Source organism: Mobula birostris, chromosome 5 (assembly GCF_030028105.1).
Source record: "Mobula birostris isolate sMobBir1 chromosome 5, sMobBir1.hap1, whole genome shotgun sequence".
Taxonomy (NCBI): domain Eukaryota; kingdom Metazoa; phylum Chordata; class Chondrichthyes; order Myliobatiformes; family Myliobatidae; genus Mobula; species Mobula birostris.
Window position 1 is genome coordinate 9,130,584 of NC_092374.1, and position 18,358 is coordinate 9,148,941.

Genomic DNA, 18,358 nt, shown 5'->3' on the forward strand with positions numbered 1-18,358 from the left:
TTGATTACTGTTGGGGGGGGGGGACAGCTTACCTGGGGGAAGGGACAGTGGCCATGCCTCTGGCACAGAGTCCAGCCCTGTAGCTCAGAAGGGTAAGGAAAGGAAGAGGAGGGCAGTAGTAATAGGGGATTCTATAGTAAGGGGGTCAGATAGGTGATTCTGTGGACACAATCAGGAGACCCGGATGGTAGTTTGCCTCCCTGGTGCCAGGGTCCAGGATGTTTCTGATCACGTCCAAGATATCCTGAAGTGGGAGGGTGAGGAGACAGAGGTCGTGATATATATAGGTACCAATGACATAGGTAGGAGAAGGGAAGAGGTCCTGCAAGGAGAATATAGGGAGTTAGGAAGGGAGTTGAGAAGAAGGACCGCAAAGGTAGTAATCTCGGGATTACTGCCTGTGCCACACGACAGGGAGAGGAGGAATGGAATGGGGTGGAGGATAAATGTGTGGCTGAAGTATTGGAGTAGGGGGCAGGGATTAAAGTTTCTGGATCATTGGGACCTCTTTTGGGGCATGTGTAACCTGTACGAAAAGGATGGGTTGTCACATGGGGTGCTAGGAACAGACCTAAATGCAAGACACAGACACTGAAGTACAAGGAACAGGACTAGACTGGAGTAGGGACGTGACAGGATACCAGCAAGGAGCAGGGACAGGAATGCAGACTAGGGCTAGGGAAAGCAGGACCAGAACTAAGAACCATGGACTAGGAGACAAGGCTTGGACTCCGAGCCCAAGACTGGACAAGGACCCAGAACCTGGGTCTTGCCTAGGGCTCGGACCCCAGAACCAAGCAGGGACATGACATGGCTTGAGGCTGGGGTCTTGGGTCTTGAGTCTTGAGCTTGGCTTAGGATCCTCAAGACTTGGGTTCTTGGAGCTTGGCTTGGGATCCTCGAGGCTTGGGTTCTTGGAGCTTGGCTGCGGGATCCTTGTCTTGAAATGTGGAGGCTGATAACTCGGAGGCTGGAGCTGAGAGACAGACTGGGAACTGAACATCAACATAGAGCCGGGACTTATCCTTTGACAAGCCAGAACTCATCTTTAACACAACACAAACATGAGACAGGACAGAACATAGACATAGAGCCAGGACTTATCCTATGACAAGCCGGGACTCAACTTCATCTCCACACCAAGGTGGGACAGGTCCATCTGTTGGGTAACAGCAGGACGGCCGGACTTACCCAACAGAGGCAAAGACAAGACATGTCCCCCGCAGGGCAACGGCAAGATGGCCTGACATACCCCACAGAGGCGAGGGCAAGACAAGAGAAGACATGACCCCCCATGGGGCAATGGCAGAACAGCCTGACTTACCCCACGGAGGCAAGGACAAGAAGAGACAAACACCAAAGAACAACAGACAGTTCGATCTCTGCTTCAGGGTAGCTCCAAGTCTCAGTTCGGCCAGCAACCTCAGCTGGCTACACAAACAGCTGGATCCCTACCTAGTTCGGAGTGGCTGGCAGCCACTCAGCTGGCCCGAGAAACAGCCGAATCCATACCGCAAAGACCACTCCAATGGGTGGCAACAAGGCTCCATGAAGCAGTGGTCCTCCAACCAGGCCTAGAGATCACAAATAGTTTCACTAGCCTTCCATCAGCAGGTTGCTCCAAGGGGAACTGACAAGACAAACCAGCAGCCCACACTCAATCCCAGGGCTACTTATATTGCAAGCCCAAAGATGGGAATCAGGTGCCAATGATTAACTCAAACAAGGGACATCTGGAAGACCTAGAGTCCTGAGTCCATGAACCGGACCATGAACCGGAATGCGGACTTCACGGACCAGACCATGACAGTACCCTCCCACACCCACCCCCACCCCCACCCCCACTTCTACGGGAGCCTCCGGGCGACTGAAGAGGTTCTCCAGGACTTAGGACAACTCGGACGGGTGGGTGGGAGGTTTTGGCACTAGGGAATCCTGGATGGCGAGAGTTCATCTCCAGTGTCTGTGTCGCTGGGTCCATGGCTGGCTGATTTGTTCTGTCACAATGGGGTGCTGGGAACAAACCCAAATGCGAGACACAGACACTGAAATACAAGGAACAGGACTTGACTAGAGAAGGGACGTGACAGGATACCGGCAAGGAGCAGGGACAACAACGCAGACTAGGGCTAGGGAAAGCAGGACCAGAACTAGGAACCATGGACTAGGAGGCAAGGCTTGGACTCCAAGCCTGAGACCGGACAAGGACCCAGAACCTGGGTCTTCCCTCGGGCTCGGACCCCGGAACCAGGCAAGGACATGACATGGCTACAGGACAGGATGTGGCTGGGGTCTAGAGGCCTGAGCCTGGAGACAAGACAAGGCTCGAACTCCGAGCCCAAGACTGGACAAGGACCCAGAACCTGAGTCTTGTCTCAGGCATGGACCCCAGAATAAGGCAGGAACATGACATGGCTTGAGGCTGGGGTCTTGGGAGTTGAGCTTGGCCTGGGATCCTCGAGGCTTGGGTTCTCGGAGCTTGGCTTGGGATCCCCGAGGCTTGGGTTCTCGGAGTTTGGCTTGGGATCCCCGAGGCTTGGGTTCTCGGAGCTTGGCTTGGGATCCCCGAGGCTTAGGTTCTCGGAGCATGGCTTGGGATCCCCGAGGCTTGGGTTCTCAGAGCTTGGCTTGGGTTTTGGGTCTTGAGCTTGGCTGCGGGATCCTCGTCTTGAAATGCAGAGGCTGATAACTCGGAGGCTGGAGCTGAGTGACAGACTGGGAACTGAACATTAACATAGAGCTGGGACTTATCCTTCATCAAGCCAGGACTCATCTTTAACACAACACTAACATGAGACAGGACAGAACATAGACATAGAGCCAGGACTTATCCTACGACAAGCCGGGACTCAACTTCATCTCCACACCAAGGTGGGACAGGTCCATCTGTTGGGTAATGGCAGGATGGCCCGACTTACCCAACAGAGGCAAAGACAAGACAGATCCCCCCTGCAGGGCAACTGCAAGACGGTCTGACTTACCCCACAGAGGAGAGGACAAGAAGAGACAAACACCAAAGAATGACAGACAGTTCCATCTCTGCTCCAGAGTAGCTCCAAGTCTCAGTTCGGCCAGCAATCTCTGCTGGCTACAGAAACAGCCAGATCCCTACCTAGCTCGGAGTGGCTGGCAGCCACTCAGCTGGCCCAGGAAACAGCCAAATCCATACCGCAAAGACTACTCCAACAAGTGGCAACAAGGCTCCATGAAGCAGTGGTCCTCCAACCAGACTGAGAGATCACAATTGGTTTCACTAGCCTTCCATCAGCAGGTTGCTCCAAGGGGGACTGACAGGACAAACCAGCAGCCCACACTCAATCCCAAGGCTACTTATATTGCAAGCCCAAAGATGGGAATCAGGTGGAAACAAGGGACAGCTGGAAGACCCGGAGTCCTGAGTCCACAGACCGGACCGTGAACCGGAATGCGGACTTCATGGACCGGACCATGACACGGGTTGCACTTGAATCCTAGGGGGTCCAATATCCTGGTGAGGAGATTTGTGAAGGATACTTTAAACTAGAATGGTTGGGGGGTGGGAATCAAATTGAAGAGACTAGGAGAGACACACATCAAATTTGCTGGTGAACGCAGCAGGCCAGGCAGCATCTCTAGGAAGAGGTACAGTCGACGTTTCGGGCCGAGACCCTTCTTGCTTGAATTTCCAGCATCTGCAGAATTCCTCATGTTTACGAACTAGGAGAGAGGAAGTTAGTTCACAAATAGAGAAAGCTAGTAGACAGTGTGTGAGGAGGATAGGCAGATGACAGAGAAGGGGAGCGGTCAGACCGAAGATGCAAGGGAGAAGGAAAAAAAATATAATAAAGTTGTCTGCACCATTAGGGATAAACAGAGAGTAAGAGGTGGAGAGTTTCTTAAATGCATCTATTTTAATGCTCAGAGCATTGTAAGAAAGATGGATGAGCTTAGAGCATGGATTCATACCTGGAAATATGATGTTGTAGCTATTAGTGAAACATGGTTACAGGAGGAGTGTGATTGGCAACTAAATACTCCTGGATTTTGTTGCTTCAGGTGTAATAGAATCGGAGGTGCAAGAGGGAGAGGTGTTGCATTGCTTGTCAGACAAAATATTACAGCAAAGCTTTGGCAGGATAGATTAGAAGGCTTGTCCAGGGAGGCTATTTGGGTGGAATTGAGGAATGGGAAAGGTTTAGTAACGCGTATAGGGGTGTATTATAGACCACCTAATGGGGAGCGAGAATTGGAGGAGCAAATTTGTAAGGAGATAGCAGATATTTGTAGTAAGCACAAGGTTGTGATTGTGGGAGATTTTAATTTTCCATGAATAGACTGGGAAGTCCATTCTGTAAAAGGGCTGGGTGGTTTGGAGTTCATAAAATGTGTGCAGGATAATTTTTTGCAGCAATACATACTAGAGAAGGGGCAGTGATGGATCTCCTGTTAGGGAATGAGATAGGTCAGGTGACGGCGGTATGTGTTGGGGAGCACTTCGGGTCCAGTGATCACAATGCCATTAATTAGGAAATTAAGAACCTGGTGGCATGGTGTGAAGACAATAACCTATCCGTCAACGTCAGCAAGACGAAGGAATTGGTTGTTGACTTCAGAAGGAGTAGCAGACCGCATGACCCAATTTACATCGGTGGTGCACAAGTGGAACAGGTCTAAAGCTTTAAGTTCCTTAGGGTAAATATTACAAATGACCTGACTTGGTCCAACCAAGCAGAGTTCACTGCCAAGAAGCCCCACCAGTGTCTTTACTTCCTGAGAAAGCTAAAGAAATTTGGCCTGTCCCCTAAAACCCTCACTAATTTTTATAGATGCACCGTAGGAAGCATTCCTCTAGGGTGCATCACAACCTGGTATGGAAGTTGTCCTGTCCAAGACCAGAAGAAGCTGCAGAAGACCGTGAACATGGCGCAGCACATCACACAAACCAATCTTCCGTCCTTGGACTCATTTTACACCGCACGCTGTCGGAGCAGCGCTGCCAGGATAATCAAGGACACAGCCCACCCAGCCAACAGACTTTTCGTCCCTCTTCCCTCCGGGAGAAGGTTCAGGAGCTTGAAGACTCGTACGGCCAGATTTGGGAACAGCTACCTTCCAACGGTGGTAAGACTGCTGAATGGATCCTGACCTGGATCTGGGCCATACCCTCCAAATATCTGGACTTGCCTCTCGGTTTTTTTGCACTACCTTACTTTCCCTTTTCTATTTTCTATTTATGATTTATAATTTAATTTATTTTTTTAATATTAGCTGTTGATTTGTAATCCAGGGAGTGCGAAGCACGGAATCAAATATCACTGTGATGATTGTACACTCTAGTATCAGTTGTTTGGTGACAATAAAGTAAAGTAAAGTGAAGTTTCAATATAATTATGGAGAAGGGTAGGACTGGACCCAGGGTTGAGATTTTTGATTGGAGAAAGGCTAACTTTGAGGAGATGCAAAAGGATTTAGAAGGAGTGGATTGGGGCAATTTGTTTTATGGGGAGGATGTAATAGAGAAACCATTAAGACATCCGTTAGTCTTGCGAGACCATGGATCTGCACCTGGAAAGTCTTCATTCTCCAGGTCGCAGGCCTGGGCAAGGTTGTATGGAAGACCAGCAATTGCCCATGCTGCAAGTCTCTCCTCTCCATGATACCAATGTTGTCCAAGGGAAGGGCATTAGGGCCCATACAGCTTGGCACCAGTGTTCCTGTTAGGTTGAAAGGAAAGGTTAAAAGTTTTAGAGAGCCATGGTTTTCAAGGGACATTGGAAACTTGGTTCGGAAAAAGAGAGAGATTTATAATCAATATAGGCAGCATGGAGTAAATGAGGTGCTTGAGGAATATAAAGAATGTAAAAATAATCTTAAGAAAGAAATTAGAAAAGCTAAAAGAAGATATAGAAACATAGAAACATAGAAAATAGATGAGGTTGCTTTGGCAAGTAAGGTGAAAACAAAATCCAAAAGGTTTCTACAGTTATATTAATAGCAAAAGGATAGTGAGGGATAAAATTGGTCCCTTAGAGAATCAGAGTGGACAGCTATGTGTGGAGCCAAAAGAGTTGGAGGAGATTTTAAACAATGTATTTTCTTCGGTATTCACTAAGGAGAAGGATATTGAATTGTGTAACGTAAGGGAAACAAGTAGGGTAGTTATGGAAAGTATGATGATTAAAGAAGAGGAAGTACTGATACTTTTAAGGAATATAAAAGAGGATAAGTCTCAGGGTCCTGACAGGATATTCCCTAGGACCTTGAGGGAAGTTAGTGTAGAAATAGCAGGGGCTCTGACGAAATATTTCAAATGTCATTAGAAACAGGGATGGTGCCGGAGGATTGGCGTATTGCTCATGTTGTTCCATTGTTTAAAAAGGGTTCTAAGAGTAAACCTAGCAATTATCAGCCTGTGAGTTTGACGTCACTGGTGGGTAAATTGATGGAAAGTATTCTTAGAGATGGTATATATAATTATCTGGACAGACAGAGTCTGATTAGGAATAGTCAACATGGATTTGTGCGTGGAAGGTCATGTTTGACAAATCTTATTGAATTTTTTGAAGAGGTTACCAGGAAAATTGATGAGGCTAAAGTGGTGGATGTTGTCTATATGGGCTTCAGTAAGGCCTTTGACAAGGTTCCACACGGAAGGTTAGTTAGGAAGGTTCAATCGTTAGGTATTAATATTGAAGTAGTAAAATGGATTCAGCAGTGGCTGGATGGAAGATGCCAGAGAGTGGTGGTGGATAACTGTTTGTCAGGTTGGAGGCTGGTGACTAGTGGTATGCCTCAGGGATCTGTACTGGGTCCAATGTTGTTTGTCATATACATTAATGATCTGGATGATGGGGTGGTAAATTGGATTAGTAAGTATGCAGATGATACTAAGATAGATGGTGTTGTGGATAATGAAGTAGGTTTTCAAAGCCTGCAGAGAGATTTAGGCCAGTTAGAAGAGTGGGCTGAAAGATGGCAGATGGAGTTTAATGCTGATAAATGTGAGGTGCTACATTTTGGTAGGATTAATCAAAATAGGACATACATGGTAAATGGTAGGGCATTGAAGAATGCAGTAGAACTGAGGGATCTAGGAATAATGGTGCACAGTTCCCTGAAGATGGAATCTCATGTGGATAGGGTGGTAAAGAAAGCTTTTGGTATGCTGGCCTTTATAAATCAGAGCATTGAGTATAGGAGTTGGGAGGTAATGTTAAAATTGTACAAGGCATTGGTGAGGCCAAATTTGGATTACTGTGTACTGTTCAGGTCACCGAATTATAGGAAAGATGTCAACAAAATAGAGAGAGTACAGAGAAGATTTATTAGAATGTTACCTGGGTTTCAGCACCTGAGTTACAGAGAAAGGTTGAACAAGTTGGGTCTTTATTCTTTGGAGCGTAGAAGGTTGATGGGGGACTTGATAGAGGTATTAAAATTATGAGGGGGATAGATAGAGTTGACGTGGATAGGCTTTTTCCATTGAGAGTAGGGGAGATTCAAACAAGAGGACATCAGTTGAGAATTAAGGGGCAAAAGTTTAGGAGTAACATGAGGGAACACTACACCCCCAATCTTGGTGTCATTCGCAAATTTGCTGCTCCAGTTAACTGCATCATCATCGAAATTGTTCATATAGATGACTAATCACAACAGACCCAGCACTGATCCCTATGGCACACTGTGAGTCATCGGCCTCCCATCAGAGAGGCAACCATCTACTACTAGTCTCCGGCTTCTCCTACAAAACCAATATCTAATCCAATTTACTACCTCATCTTGAACGCAAAATGACTGAACCTTCTTGACCAACCTCACAGGTGGTATCTTGTCAAATGTCTTGCTAAAGTCCATGTAGACAACATCCACTATCTTGCCTTCATCCACTTTCCTGGTAACTTTCTCAAAAAATTCTAAGTTTGGTTAGACATGAAGCCACAGTGACTATCCTTAATCAGCCCATGGTTATCCAAGTACTTTATATATCCAGTCCCTTAGAATACCTTCCAATAATTTTCCAACAACTGATGTCAGACTGACTGGCCTATAATTTCCTGGTTTATGTTTAGATCCTTTCTTAATCAACAAAACAACTTTGGCTGTCCTCCAATCCTCTGGTACCTTTCCTGTCACTAAGGATCAACTTCATGCCTTCTTTTAGCTCTCCTGATTTATTTCTTCAATGTTCTCTTGCATTTCTTATACTCCATAAGTGGCTCATTTGTTCCTACCTGCTGATACCTACTATGCACCTCCAGTTTTCTCTTAACCAGGGCCTCAACATCTCTTGAAAACCAAGGTTTCCCTATGCTTGTTACCTTTCCCTTTTGTTCTGACGGGCACACACAAGGCCTCCCAACTACCAACTACACAGTTGCCAGAAAACAGCCTTTCCCGATCCACAGTTGCCAGATCATTTCTGATACTATCAAAACTGGCCTTTCTCTAATTCCGATTCTCAACTCATGGACCAACCTATCTCTTTGCATATCTACTTTAAGACGAATTGCATTGTAGTCACTAGATGCAGAGTGTTCCCCTGAACAAACTTCTGTGACCTGTTCTGTCTCATTCCATAATAGCAGATCAAGTCACACACTCTCTCATTGGGACTTCTACGTACTGGTGAGGGAAACTTTCCTGAACACATTTGACAAATGCTATCCCACCTAGTCTTTGACAGTATGAGAGTCCCAGTCAATATGTGGAAAGTTAAATTCACTTACCATAACAACCATATGTTGCTTGCAGTGGTCTACGATCCCTCTCCAGATTGGATCCTCTAAATCCCCCGGACTGCTGGGTGGTCTGTAATATAGCCTCATTAACATGGTCATACCTTTCATTTCTCAATTCCGCCCATAACACCTCACTAGACGAGTTCTCCAGACTGTCCTGATGGAGTATTACCGTGACATTTTCCCTTACTATTAACTCCACCCCTCCTCCTTCAATCCCTCCCACTCTCTCATGCCTAAAATTAATATTAATCTGCCAGTCCTGCTCCCCCTGCAACCAAGTCTCACGAATGGCTACGATATCATAATTCCAGGTTTGATCCATGCCCTGAGCTCATCTGCCTTTCCTGCGATACTTCTTGCATGGAAATATATGCAGCTTAGCGCACCAGTCGCACCATGCTCAACATTTGATTCCTGACTTTGTCTGAGGACTTACCAACATCTGCCTCCACAACCTCTCCACTAACTGCTCTGGCACTCTGGTTCCCATCGCCCTGCAACCCTAGTTTAAACCCACCGTGCAAACATTCCCGCTGGGATATGAGTCCCCTTTCAGTTCAGGTACAAACAGTCTCTCCTCTACAGGTCCCGCCTTCCAGGGACCAATGATCCAAAAATCTTATGTCCTGAATCTTCCTACTTCTGGCCTCACTAGCACATGGCATGGGTAGGGGGGAAGGGGGAGCTTGTTGTTTGTTGCTGCTTATGCGCGGGAGGGGGTTGCTGGGGGAGGGGTTTGGGGTTCAAACATTTCACTGTCGTTCATTCTTTGGCGCACTCCACTATTGTTGTGGATGGTTGCAAAGAAAAACCATTTCAGGATGTATAATATACCTGCAAAACCTTTGAACAGAAAAGACTCTTTCGTGTCAAAGTGAAAACAAATTTCTACAAATTACTCTAAATTTATTAAAATTATTAAACACAAAATAATTGATTGCATAATTACTCATCCACTTCAAGTCAGTATCTAGTAGATTCACCTTTGGCAGCAATTACAGACTTGAGTCTGTGTGGATAAGCCTCTATCAGCTTTGCACAACTGAACACTGCAATTTTTCCCCATTCTGCTTTACAAAACTGCACAAGTTCTGTCAAATTGCATGGGGATCCTGAGTGAACAACCCTTTTCAAGTCCAGCCACAAATTCTCAGTTGGATTGAGGTCTGTACTCTGACTTGGCCTATCCAGGACATTAGCTTTGTTGTTTTTAAGCCATTCCTGTGTAGCTTTAGCTTTATGCTTGGGGTCGTGCTAGAAAACAAATCGTCTCCCAAGTCACAGTTCCCCTGCAGACTGTATCAGGTTTTCCTCCAGGATTTTCCTGTATTTTGTTGCATTCATTTTATTGTGCTTCATGGTAGGAACGGTGTGTTTTTGATGATGTGCAGTGTTTGACTTATGCCAAACACAGCATTTAGTCTGATGGCCAAAAAGCTCAATTTTATTTTCATCAGACCATAGAACCTTCTTCCAGCTGACTTCAGAGTCTCCCACATGCCTTCTGGCAAGCTCTAGCCAAGATTTCATGCAAGTTTTTTTTCAACAGTGGCTTTCTCTTTGTCACTGTCCCATAAAGCTGTGACTGGTGAAGCCCCTGGGGAACAATTGTATGCATAGTCTCTCCCAGTTCAGCCACTGAACCTTGTAACTCCTCTAGAGTCGTCAAAGGTCTCCTGATGACCTCGTTCACTTGTCCCCTACTTGCATGGTCACTCAGTTTTTGAGGACAGCCTGCTCTAGGCAGATTTACAGCTGTGACATATTCTTTCCATTTCCTGATGATTGACTTAACTGTCCTCCAAGGGATATTCAGTAACTTGGAAATCTCCTGACTTGTGCTTTTCAATAACCTTTACGCAGAGTTGCTTGGAGTGTTCTTTTATCTTCATGATGTAGTTTTTGCCAGGATACTGACTCACCAGCAGCAGGACCTTCCAGATACAGGTGTAGTTTTACTACAGTCAATTGAAACACCTTGACTCCATTTAACTAATTATGTGACTTCTAAAACCAATTGGCTGCACCAGTGATGATTTGGTGTGTCATATTAAAGGGGGTGAATACTTATGCAATCAATTATTTTGTGTTTTATATTTGTAATTAATTTAGATCACTTTGCAGTGATCTGTTTTCACTTTGACACAAAAGAGTCTGTTGCTGTTGATCAGTGTCAAAAAAGCCAAATTAAATCCATTGTGATTCAATGTTGTAAAACAATAAAACAAGAAAACTTGGGGGGGGGGGTAGTGAATACTCTTATAGGCACTGTACTTCTCAGTGAGCCAATAGACTGGTCCTGGACTTATTTCCTGGCATAATTTACATATTACTATTTAACTATTTATGGTTTTATTACTATTTAATTATTTATGGTGCAACTGTAACGAAAACCAATTTCCCCCGGGATCAAGAAAGGATGACTATGACTATGACTATTTCCATTCTGACATGTTGGTCCATGGCACCCTCTACTGACTATACAGGAAGGAAGAGTTAGATTGATCTTAGAGTAGGTTAAAAGATCGTATGTCGAAGGGCCTGTACTGTGCTATAACGTTCTATGTTCTATAGAAGCTGCCAGAGTGCCTCCAGATTTTAACCCACATCGAGGCAATTTGCGGTGTCCAATTAATTTACCAGCATGAATATGAGATGGATGTTGGAAACGGGCAGGGGGCCGAACTCTCTCCTCCGCCGCGTTCCTCCCACCATAGACGCTGTCCAACCGGCAAAGTGATTGCCGCCTGTCTGTTAGGGGACTGTCTTGTCTCCCTTTCTCTTCACCATTTACACCTCGGACTTCAACTACTGCACAGAGTCTTGTCATCTTCAGAAGTTTTCAGATGACTCTGCCATAGTTGGATGCATCAGCGAGGGAGATGAGGCTGAGTATAGGGCAACGGTAGGAAACTTTGTCACATGGTGTGAGCAGAATTATCTGCAGTTTAATGTGAAAAAGACTAAGGAGCTGGTGGAAGACCTGAGGAGAGCTAAGGTACCGGTGACCTCTGTTTCCATCCAGGGGGTCAGTGTGGACATGATGGAGGATTACAAATACCTGGGGATACGAATTGACAATAAACTGGACTGGTCAAAGAACACTGAGGCTGTCTACAAGAAGGGTCAGAGCTGTCTCTATTTCCTGAGGAGCCTGACCTCCTTTAACATCTGCCGGACGATGCTGAGGATGTTCTATGAGTCTGTGGTGGCCAGTGCGATCATGTTTGCTGTTGTGCGCTGGGGCAGCAGGCTGAGGGTAGCAGACACCAACAGAATCAACAAACTCATTCGTAAGGCCAGTGATGTTGTGGGGATGGAACTGGACTCTCTGACGGTGGTATCTGAAAAGAGGATGCTGTCCAAGTTGCATGCCATCTTGGACAATGTCTCCCATCCACTACATAATGTACTGGGTGGGCACAGGAGTACATTCAGCCAGAGACTCATTCCACCAAGATGCAATGCAGAGCATCATAGGAAGTCATTCCTGCCTGTGGCCATCAAACCTTACAACTCCTCTCTTGGAGGGTCAGACACCCTGAGCCAATAGGCTGGTCCTGGACTTATTTCCTGGCATAATTTACATATTACTATTTAACTATTTATGGTTCTATTACTATTTATTATTTATGGTGCAACTGTAACGAAAACCAATTTCCCCCGGGATCAATAAAGTATGACTATGACTATGACTATACTTGAGATCTGAGGTTTGCATTCCAGTATCCATGAAATGGAGGAGATGCGTCGCGGGCTGTGCAGACGTCGGCACGTTCAGTGACGCCTTTGTCTAGATGCGGCTGGTGTCTGTGGAAAGCGGCGCTCTTTAACACACAGTGGGCGAAACTTGTTCCAGCCCCTGCCCTGCCCCCCGGGAAGAACCCGGCTGACGAGGCGCTGTCTGTCGTCGGGAGAGGCGAGAAGCTGGGGCTGATTCAGAGCCGCACTGCGGTCCTTCGGGTCGGGTGGGCGACTTCCCGCCGGGTGAAGGCGGTGGAGCTGGGGGTGTGGGGGGGCGGCCGCAGGTGCCGGCACGACCTCGCTGCATCGAGAGACCCCCAGACACAAACATGCAGGCGCAGACACACCGAGTATTTCTGGAGGTGGTAGGAGGGGTGTTGGCAAGGGCGGAGGGGGTGGGGGGCGCAACTGCGAAACGGGTGCCTGGCTGTCACTTGGAGGTGCGCAGCTCCGAATCCATGTCTGTCAATCATCCCGGGAATCAGCCAACCCTTCGCCGCTCGGGAGGAGGACGAGAAGGCCGCTCGGTCCTTCGCCGAATTCCTATGCCGTCTCGTGCAAACAGCACATTTATACACCCTGCCCACTCATCCCATTTTATTTCCCATCAAATAGCTCCAGACGTATTGTATAAGGTTGTATAAGGCATTGGTGAGGCCGAATCTGGAGTATTGTGTTCAGTTTTGGTCACCAAATTACAGGAAGGGTATTAATAAGGTTGAAAGAGTGCAGAGAAGGTTTACAAGGATGTTGCCGGGACTTGAGAAACTCAGTTACAGAGAATGGTTGAATAGGTTAGGACTTTATTCCCTGGAGCGTAGAAGAGTGAGGGGAGATTTGATAGAGGTATATAAAATTATGATGGGTATAGATAGAGTGAATGCAAGCAGGCTTTTTCCACTGAGGCAAGGGGAGAAAAAAACCAGAGGACATGGGTTAAGGGTGAGGGGGGGAAAGTTTAAAGGGAACATTAGTGGGGGCTTCTTCACACAGAGAGTGGTGGGAGTATGGAATGAGCTGCCAGACGAGGTGGTAAATGCGGGTTCTTTTTTAACATTTAAGAATAAATTGGACAGATACATGGATGGGAGGTGTATGGAGGGATATGGTTCGTGTGCAGGTCAGTGGGACTAGGCAGAAAATGGTTCGGCACAGCCAAGAAGGGCCAAAGGGTCTGTTTCTGTGCTGTAGTTTCTATGGTTTCTATGGTATGGTATTTCCTCACTAGAGCTAGGTTCATTTCTTCGCACGGTTTACAAACCTACAGTTAACTGACACATTACTTTGCGAAATCCTAGACACAATTAACGCGCACACAATGCCGGAGGAACTCAGAAGGCCAGACAGCATCTATGGAAAAGGGTAAAAAGTCGACGTTTCGGGCCGAGTCCCTTCATCAGGACCCCTCGTACCGGCCCTAAACGTCGACCGTGTAACTCCTTTTCCATAGATGCTGCCTGGCCTGCTGAGTTCCTCCAGCATTTCGTGTCTGTTGCTTGGATTTCCAACATCTGCAGATTTCCTCTTGTTTGTGCTGGGACACAATTAATTGCGGCGACGCAGCGACGCGGTTGGAGCCTCCCGGCTTCAGAAACCCGGGTTCGAGACTGACCTCGACGCCGTCTGCGTGGAGTTTGCGCGTTCTCCTTGTACTGGCGTGGGTTTTCTCTGCGTGCTCTGATTTTCCCACACGGCCCGAAGAGTGTGAGTTTGTAGGTTAATTGGCCACTGTAAATTGTCCCTGTGTGTGTGTGTGTGTGTGAGAGAGAGAGACAGTGAGAGAGAGAGAATATGTATGTGAATGTATTTGTGTGTGAGAGAATGTGTGTGTGTGTGTGTGTGTGTGTGTGTGTGACTATTTGCGTGTGAGAGAGAATGTGTATGTGAATCTATTTGTGTGTGTGGGGGGGTGGAATTGATAGGAACGTAGGGGGGAAATGTGCTTAGTGTACGCCGCACCGTGCGGTTAGCGTGATCAGTGTGCAGTCGGTGTCCCGGTCTCCGTGCTATAAAACACACCATCATTAATCTGAACGAAATATCCATTATATCCAATCAAGATTTCCAACAAACCTGCTTCGAACTAATCCCGGAGCTCAATAAAATCGTGCCGGTGCACAGATTTAAATAAGGTTGTTGTAATTTTCGGGTCTCCTTGGACGAGCTGCTATGATGCCGGACACCCACGAGCACTGAAGGTTCTAAACCCCAAAATCAAACATCGTCCTGTTTCTCCCGCCCATCTCCGTCCATGAAACGAAATAATATTATTTTCAATATAATATTTCACAGGTATTCTGTGGGGACTGCGGGAGAGGAAACCCAGCTGCTGGCGATGTAGTGGGCTTGCGCTAAACAAGAATCCACTTGCCAATTTCCTGACTGCAATTTAAACTCCGTCAGAAGAAGAATCCTTTATTTTCCTGTAAACGGACACGACATTTTCCTCTGCAACTCTCTCTCTCTTTCCAACACAAAAAAAAATCATTCAAAATTTTACTGTGATATTTAACTGCGGGATCTCCGCTATGAGGAGATCGTGCCGCAGTTTGAGGCGATATTCCGCGGACTCCCGCCGCTTCGGACGCCCGCGAATGAAGAAATAATCCTCCTTCGATCTTTGCACCATTTTACCGAGAGAGGGTGCGGGTGTGTGTGTGTGTGTGTGGAGTTGAGCGTGGGGGGGGGGGGTTGCTGAGGTTGGGACATCTCCCCAGGTCGCCGAGAAAATCTGGTACTCGGTATCAGAAGGAGACGATTCACCTTGCCGGCGTAATTACAAATCCAATCCCAACTGACGGGCCCAAGCTTCGTCCCAGTCTCGGCTGCTCCAGATCTAACGCCCCAGATGTATCAAAATGGCAAGAAACCACAAAGATGCCGGGATTGATATGGTAGAAGGCACATTGGTCGCGAGAAACAGGTGCACCGACTGCAGAGAAGAGGGGAGTGTGTTCCCGACCCTGGCTCCCGTGTGCGGGATCGGGAAACGTCTTGTCACGACGGATAGCGGTGTCTAACAGACACCCGCCCTCCCCACTCCCCAGGAACGCCAGACTAACTGGACCCCTTAAGCCTCGGGTCAAGACAGCGAGACGGAGAGCAGAACCCAAACGCCATGAATATTCAACGATTCCTCGCTGCTTTTGATGTTAACCCTCCGCATGTATTGGGAGCTGCAGATTTTTTTTGAGAGGGAGGGAAGTTGGGGGGTGTTTAGGTGGGCGGGGTATTTATAACCCCATTCTTTTAAAAAAATCACATTAAGCGCTTTGCCCGAATTGCAGTGGGCCACATCACCTTTAATGTGATTGACTGTTTTGAGGGAAAGCGAGAGGGAGATATGATAGTATTTGCGATGGGGAGGGGTGCTGAGGGGGGGAGTTCTCTCTCCAGAAGCCCCGACCACCGATCACATGAGACAGATCTCACAGCCAACGGGGCGGCGGAGGCCCCATAAACTGAATAAGAGGCGACAGTCCGCTCCCTATAAATAGGGCAGGAGCGCCAACGGAAGGACAGAACAGAACGGCTGCAGGGGGGAGAAGATATTACGGGGGTCTCTCTCTCTCTCTCTCCCCCCTCTCTCTCTCTCTCTCTCCCCCCATCTTTTTATCACTCATTAACCCCCATCACCCGCCCTCATAGATTTACTTGACATTACTGTTCTTGTTTGAACCTGTCGCCGGGATTGTCCAATTTTATGCCGATTTCGCCTCCCGTCATGGTTTGCCAGACGAAGATCGTGGCCGACGAAGAGATGCCCGGTTCCAAGAACGACCCGATCGTCTCTTCCAGCCAGATGTGGCCTCCGCCGGCTCCACAGCCGCCTGCCGGCTCCTCCTCGCCCGCGGCGCCGCTCGAAGCTACCCCTGGCGAGCCGCGCCTGAAGCGGGGCGCCGTCTACATTCGGGAGTTTGAGCTCAGCGACCGAGACAACGTGCGCCGTATTTTCTTCGATGGTATCATGGAGAGGATTCCAAACACGGCCTTCAGAGGGTTAAAACAGCAGCCCAGGATTCTTCTGTTTTATCTATGTTTGACCGGTGAGCGAAATCTAATCTAAATTTTCAGCCGTGGTCTACATTCGCCGGTCTAACGTCGCCCGCAGTTTAACGTTGTGTTTACCAGGGTTCTACATTATGTTGTAAGCGGGATTCACACAAAACATTGCGTGTCATTTGTGTAATAACTGGAACTGTGCCGTTTGAATTACTTTAATGATTATGTTTTTATTTTAGAGAAAAAAGACACTTTATGTGACGATCATTTTAATCTTTTAAAAGTTCTCGGTCAGAAATCATTTGAAAATGAGAAACAAAAAAGACGATCGCGAGCCGCATTGCGAATGTAAGTGGAGCCGGGCTTGGACGGGAGTTAGACTGACCGCATGGGGCTCCGCTGGTCCCGGCTGGAATGGGACTGGAGCTGCACTGATCCAGTGAGGATCAGTTTGGACCGGGGTGATACTGACCCGGTAGGGTTCATATCGGACTGGAGTCATTCCGACCTAGTTCAGTTTGGTTTGGATGGGAGCTATACCAACCCAGTGGGGTGATGGTTTCAATGGGAGCTATACTGACCCACAGGGCTGATGGTTTGGATAGAAGCTTTACTGACCCAGTGGGGGTGATGGTTTGGATGGGAGTTATACTGTCCCAGTGGGGGTGATGGTTTCAATGGGACTTATACTGTCCCAATGGGGGTGATGGTTTTGATGGGAGCTATACTATCCCAGGAGGGTTAAAGTTTTGATGGGAGCGAAACTGTTCCAGTGGGGGTGATGGTTTCGATGGGAGTGATACTGTCCCAGTGGGGGTGATGGTTTCGATGGGAGTTATACTGTCCCAGTGGGGGTGATGGTTTCAATGCGAGTTATACTGTCCCAGTGGGGGTGATGGTTTCCACGGGAGTTATACTGTCCCAGGAGGGTTAAAGTTTTGATGGGAGCGAAACTGCCCCAGTGGGGGTGGTGGTTTGAATGGAAGCTATACTGTCACAGTGGGGGTGATGTTTTTGATGGGAGTTATACTGTCCCAGTGGGGGTGATGTTTTCGATGGGAGTGATACTGTCCCAGTGGGGGTGATGGTTTCGATGGGAGTGATACTGTCCCAGTGGGGGTGATGTTTTTGATGGGAGTTATACTGTCCCAGTGGGGGTGATGGTTTCGATGGGAGTGATACTGTCCCAGTGGGGGTGATGTTTTTGATGGGAGTTATACTGACCCAGTGGGGGTGATGTTTTTGATGGGAGTTATACTGTCCCAGTGGGGGTGATGGTTTTGATGGGAGCTATATTATTCCAGGAGGGTGAAAGTTTTGATGGGAGCGAAACTGTCCCAGTGGGTGATGGTTTGTATGGGAGTTAGACTGACTAAGTGGGGTGATGGTCTGCATGTAGCTGTACTGTCCCAGTAGGGTGATGGTTTGGGGGGGAGTTTTATTGATGCGATGGGACTCAGCTGGGATTACAGGACTGGAGCTGTAAAGGCCAGTGGGACTGAACAGGGGCTCACTGGAAGGGAGATACACCGGGCCAGAGGGATTCTGATGTTCCCTGCCAGAATGGATCTTTACTGATCCATGTGGGCACAGGAGAAAACCATTGGATGAGTGGCCTCGTCCAGGTGGTATCAGCAACATTCATTGCCCACTGTAGGGACTGCATCCATCTCTTTCAACCCAGAGCTTCAATACCGAAAGCAGCAAGTCATTGTTACAGGAAACACATGGCAGCTCTATCAGAAATGTAACTGTTTCTCTTTAACATGGTACCCTAACACCTAAACTGACATCACCCCTATGACACTCTCAATGTCACAGCCTTAGTAGGATTCCTACTCTACCTAAGTATCTCAAAGTTCAAAGTTCAATACAAATTTGTATTCAAAGTA

The 18,358-nt window shown here is 47.4% G+C and overlaps 1 protein-coding gene across 3 annotated transcripts in view; it reads left to right on the forward strand.

Annotated features, from left to right (window-relative positions):
- Positions 1–15,873: 15,873 nt before the first annotated feature.
- The window catches only part of nat8l (N-acetyltransferase 8-like), a 70,377-nt gene continuing 67,892 nt past the window's right edge, over positions 15,874–18,358 (forward strand). Inside the window, exons 1-2 of one of the 3 annotated variants that reach the window (XM_072257573.1) lie at positions 15,874–16,510; positions 16,706–16,814. In XM_072257573.1, the coding sequence (XP_072113674.1) occupies positions 16,168–16,510; positions 16,706–16,814 (452 nt within the window). In that variant the 5' untranslated portion in view covers positions 15,874–16,167. The remainder of the gene's footprint in view (positions 16,511–16,705; positions 16,815–18,358) is intronic. The other 2 variants (XM_072257574.1, XM_072257575.1) reach the window with 2 other exon arrangements.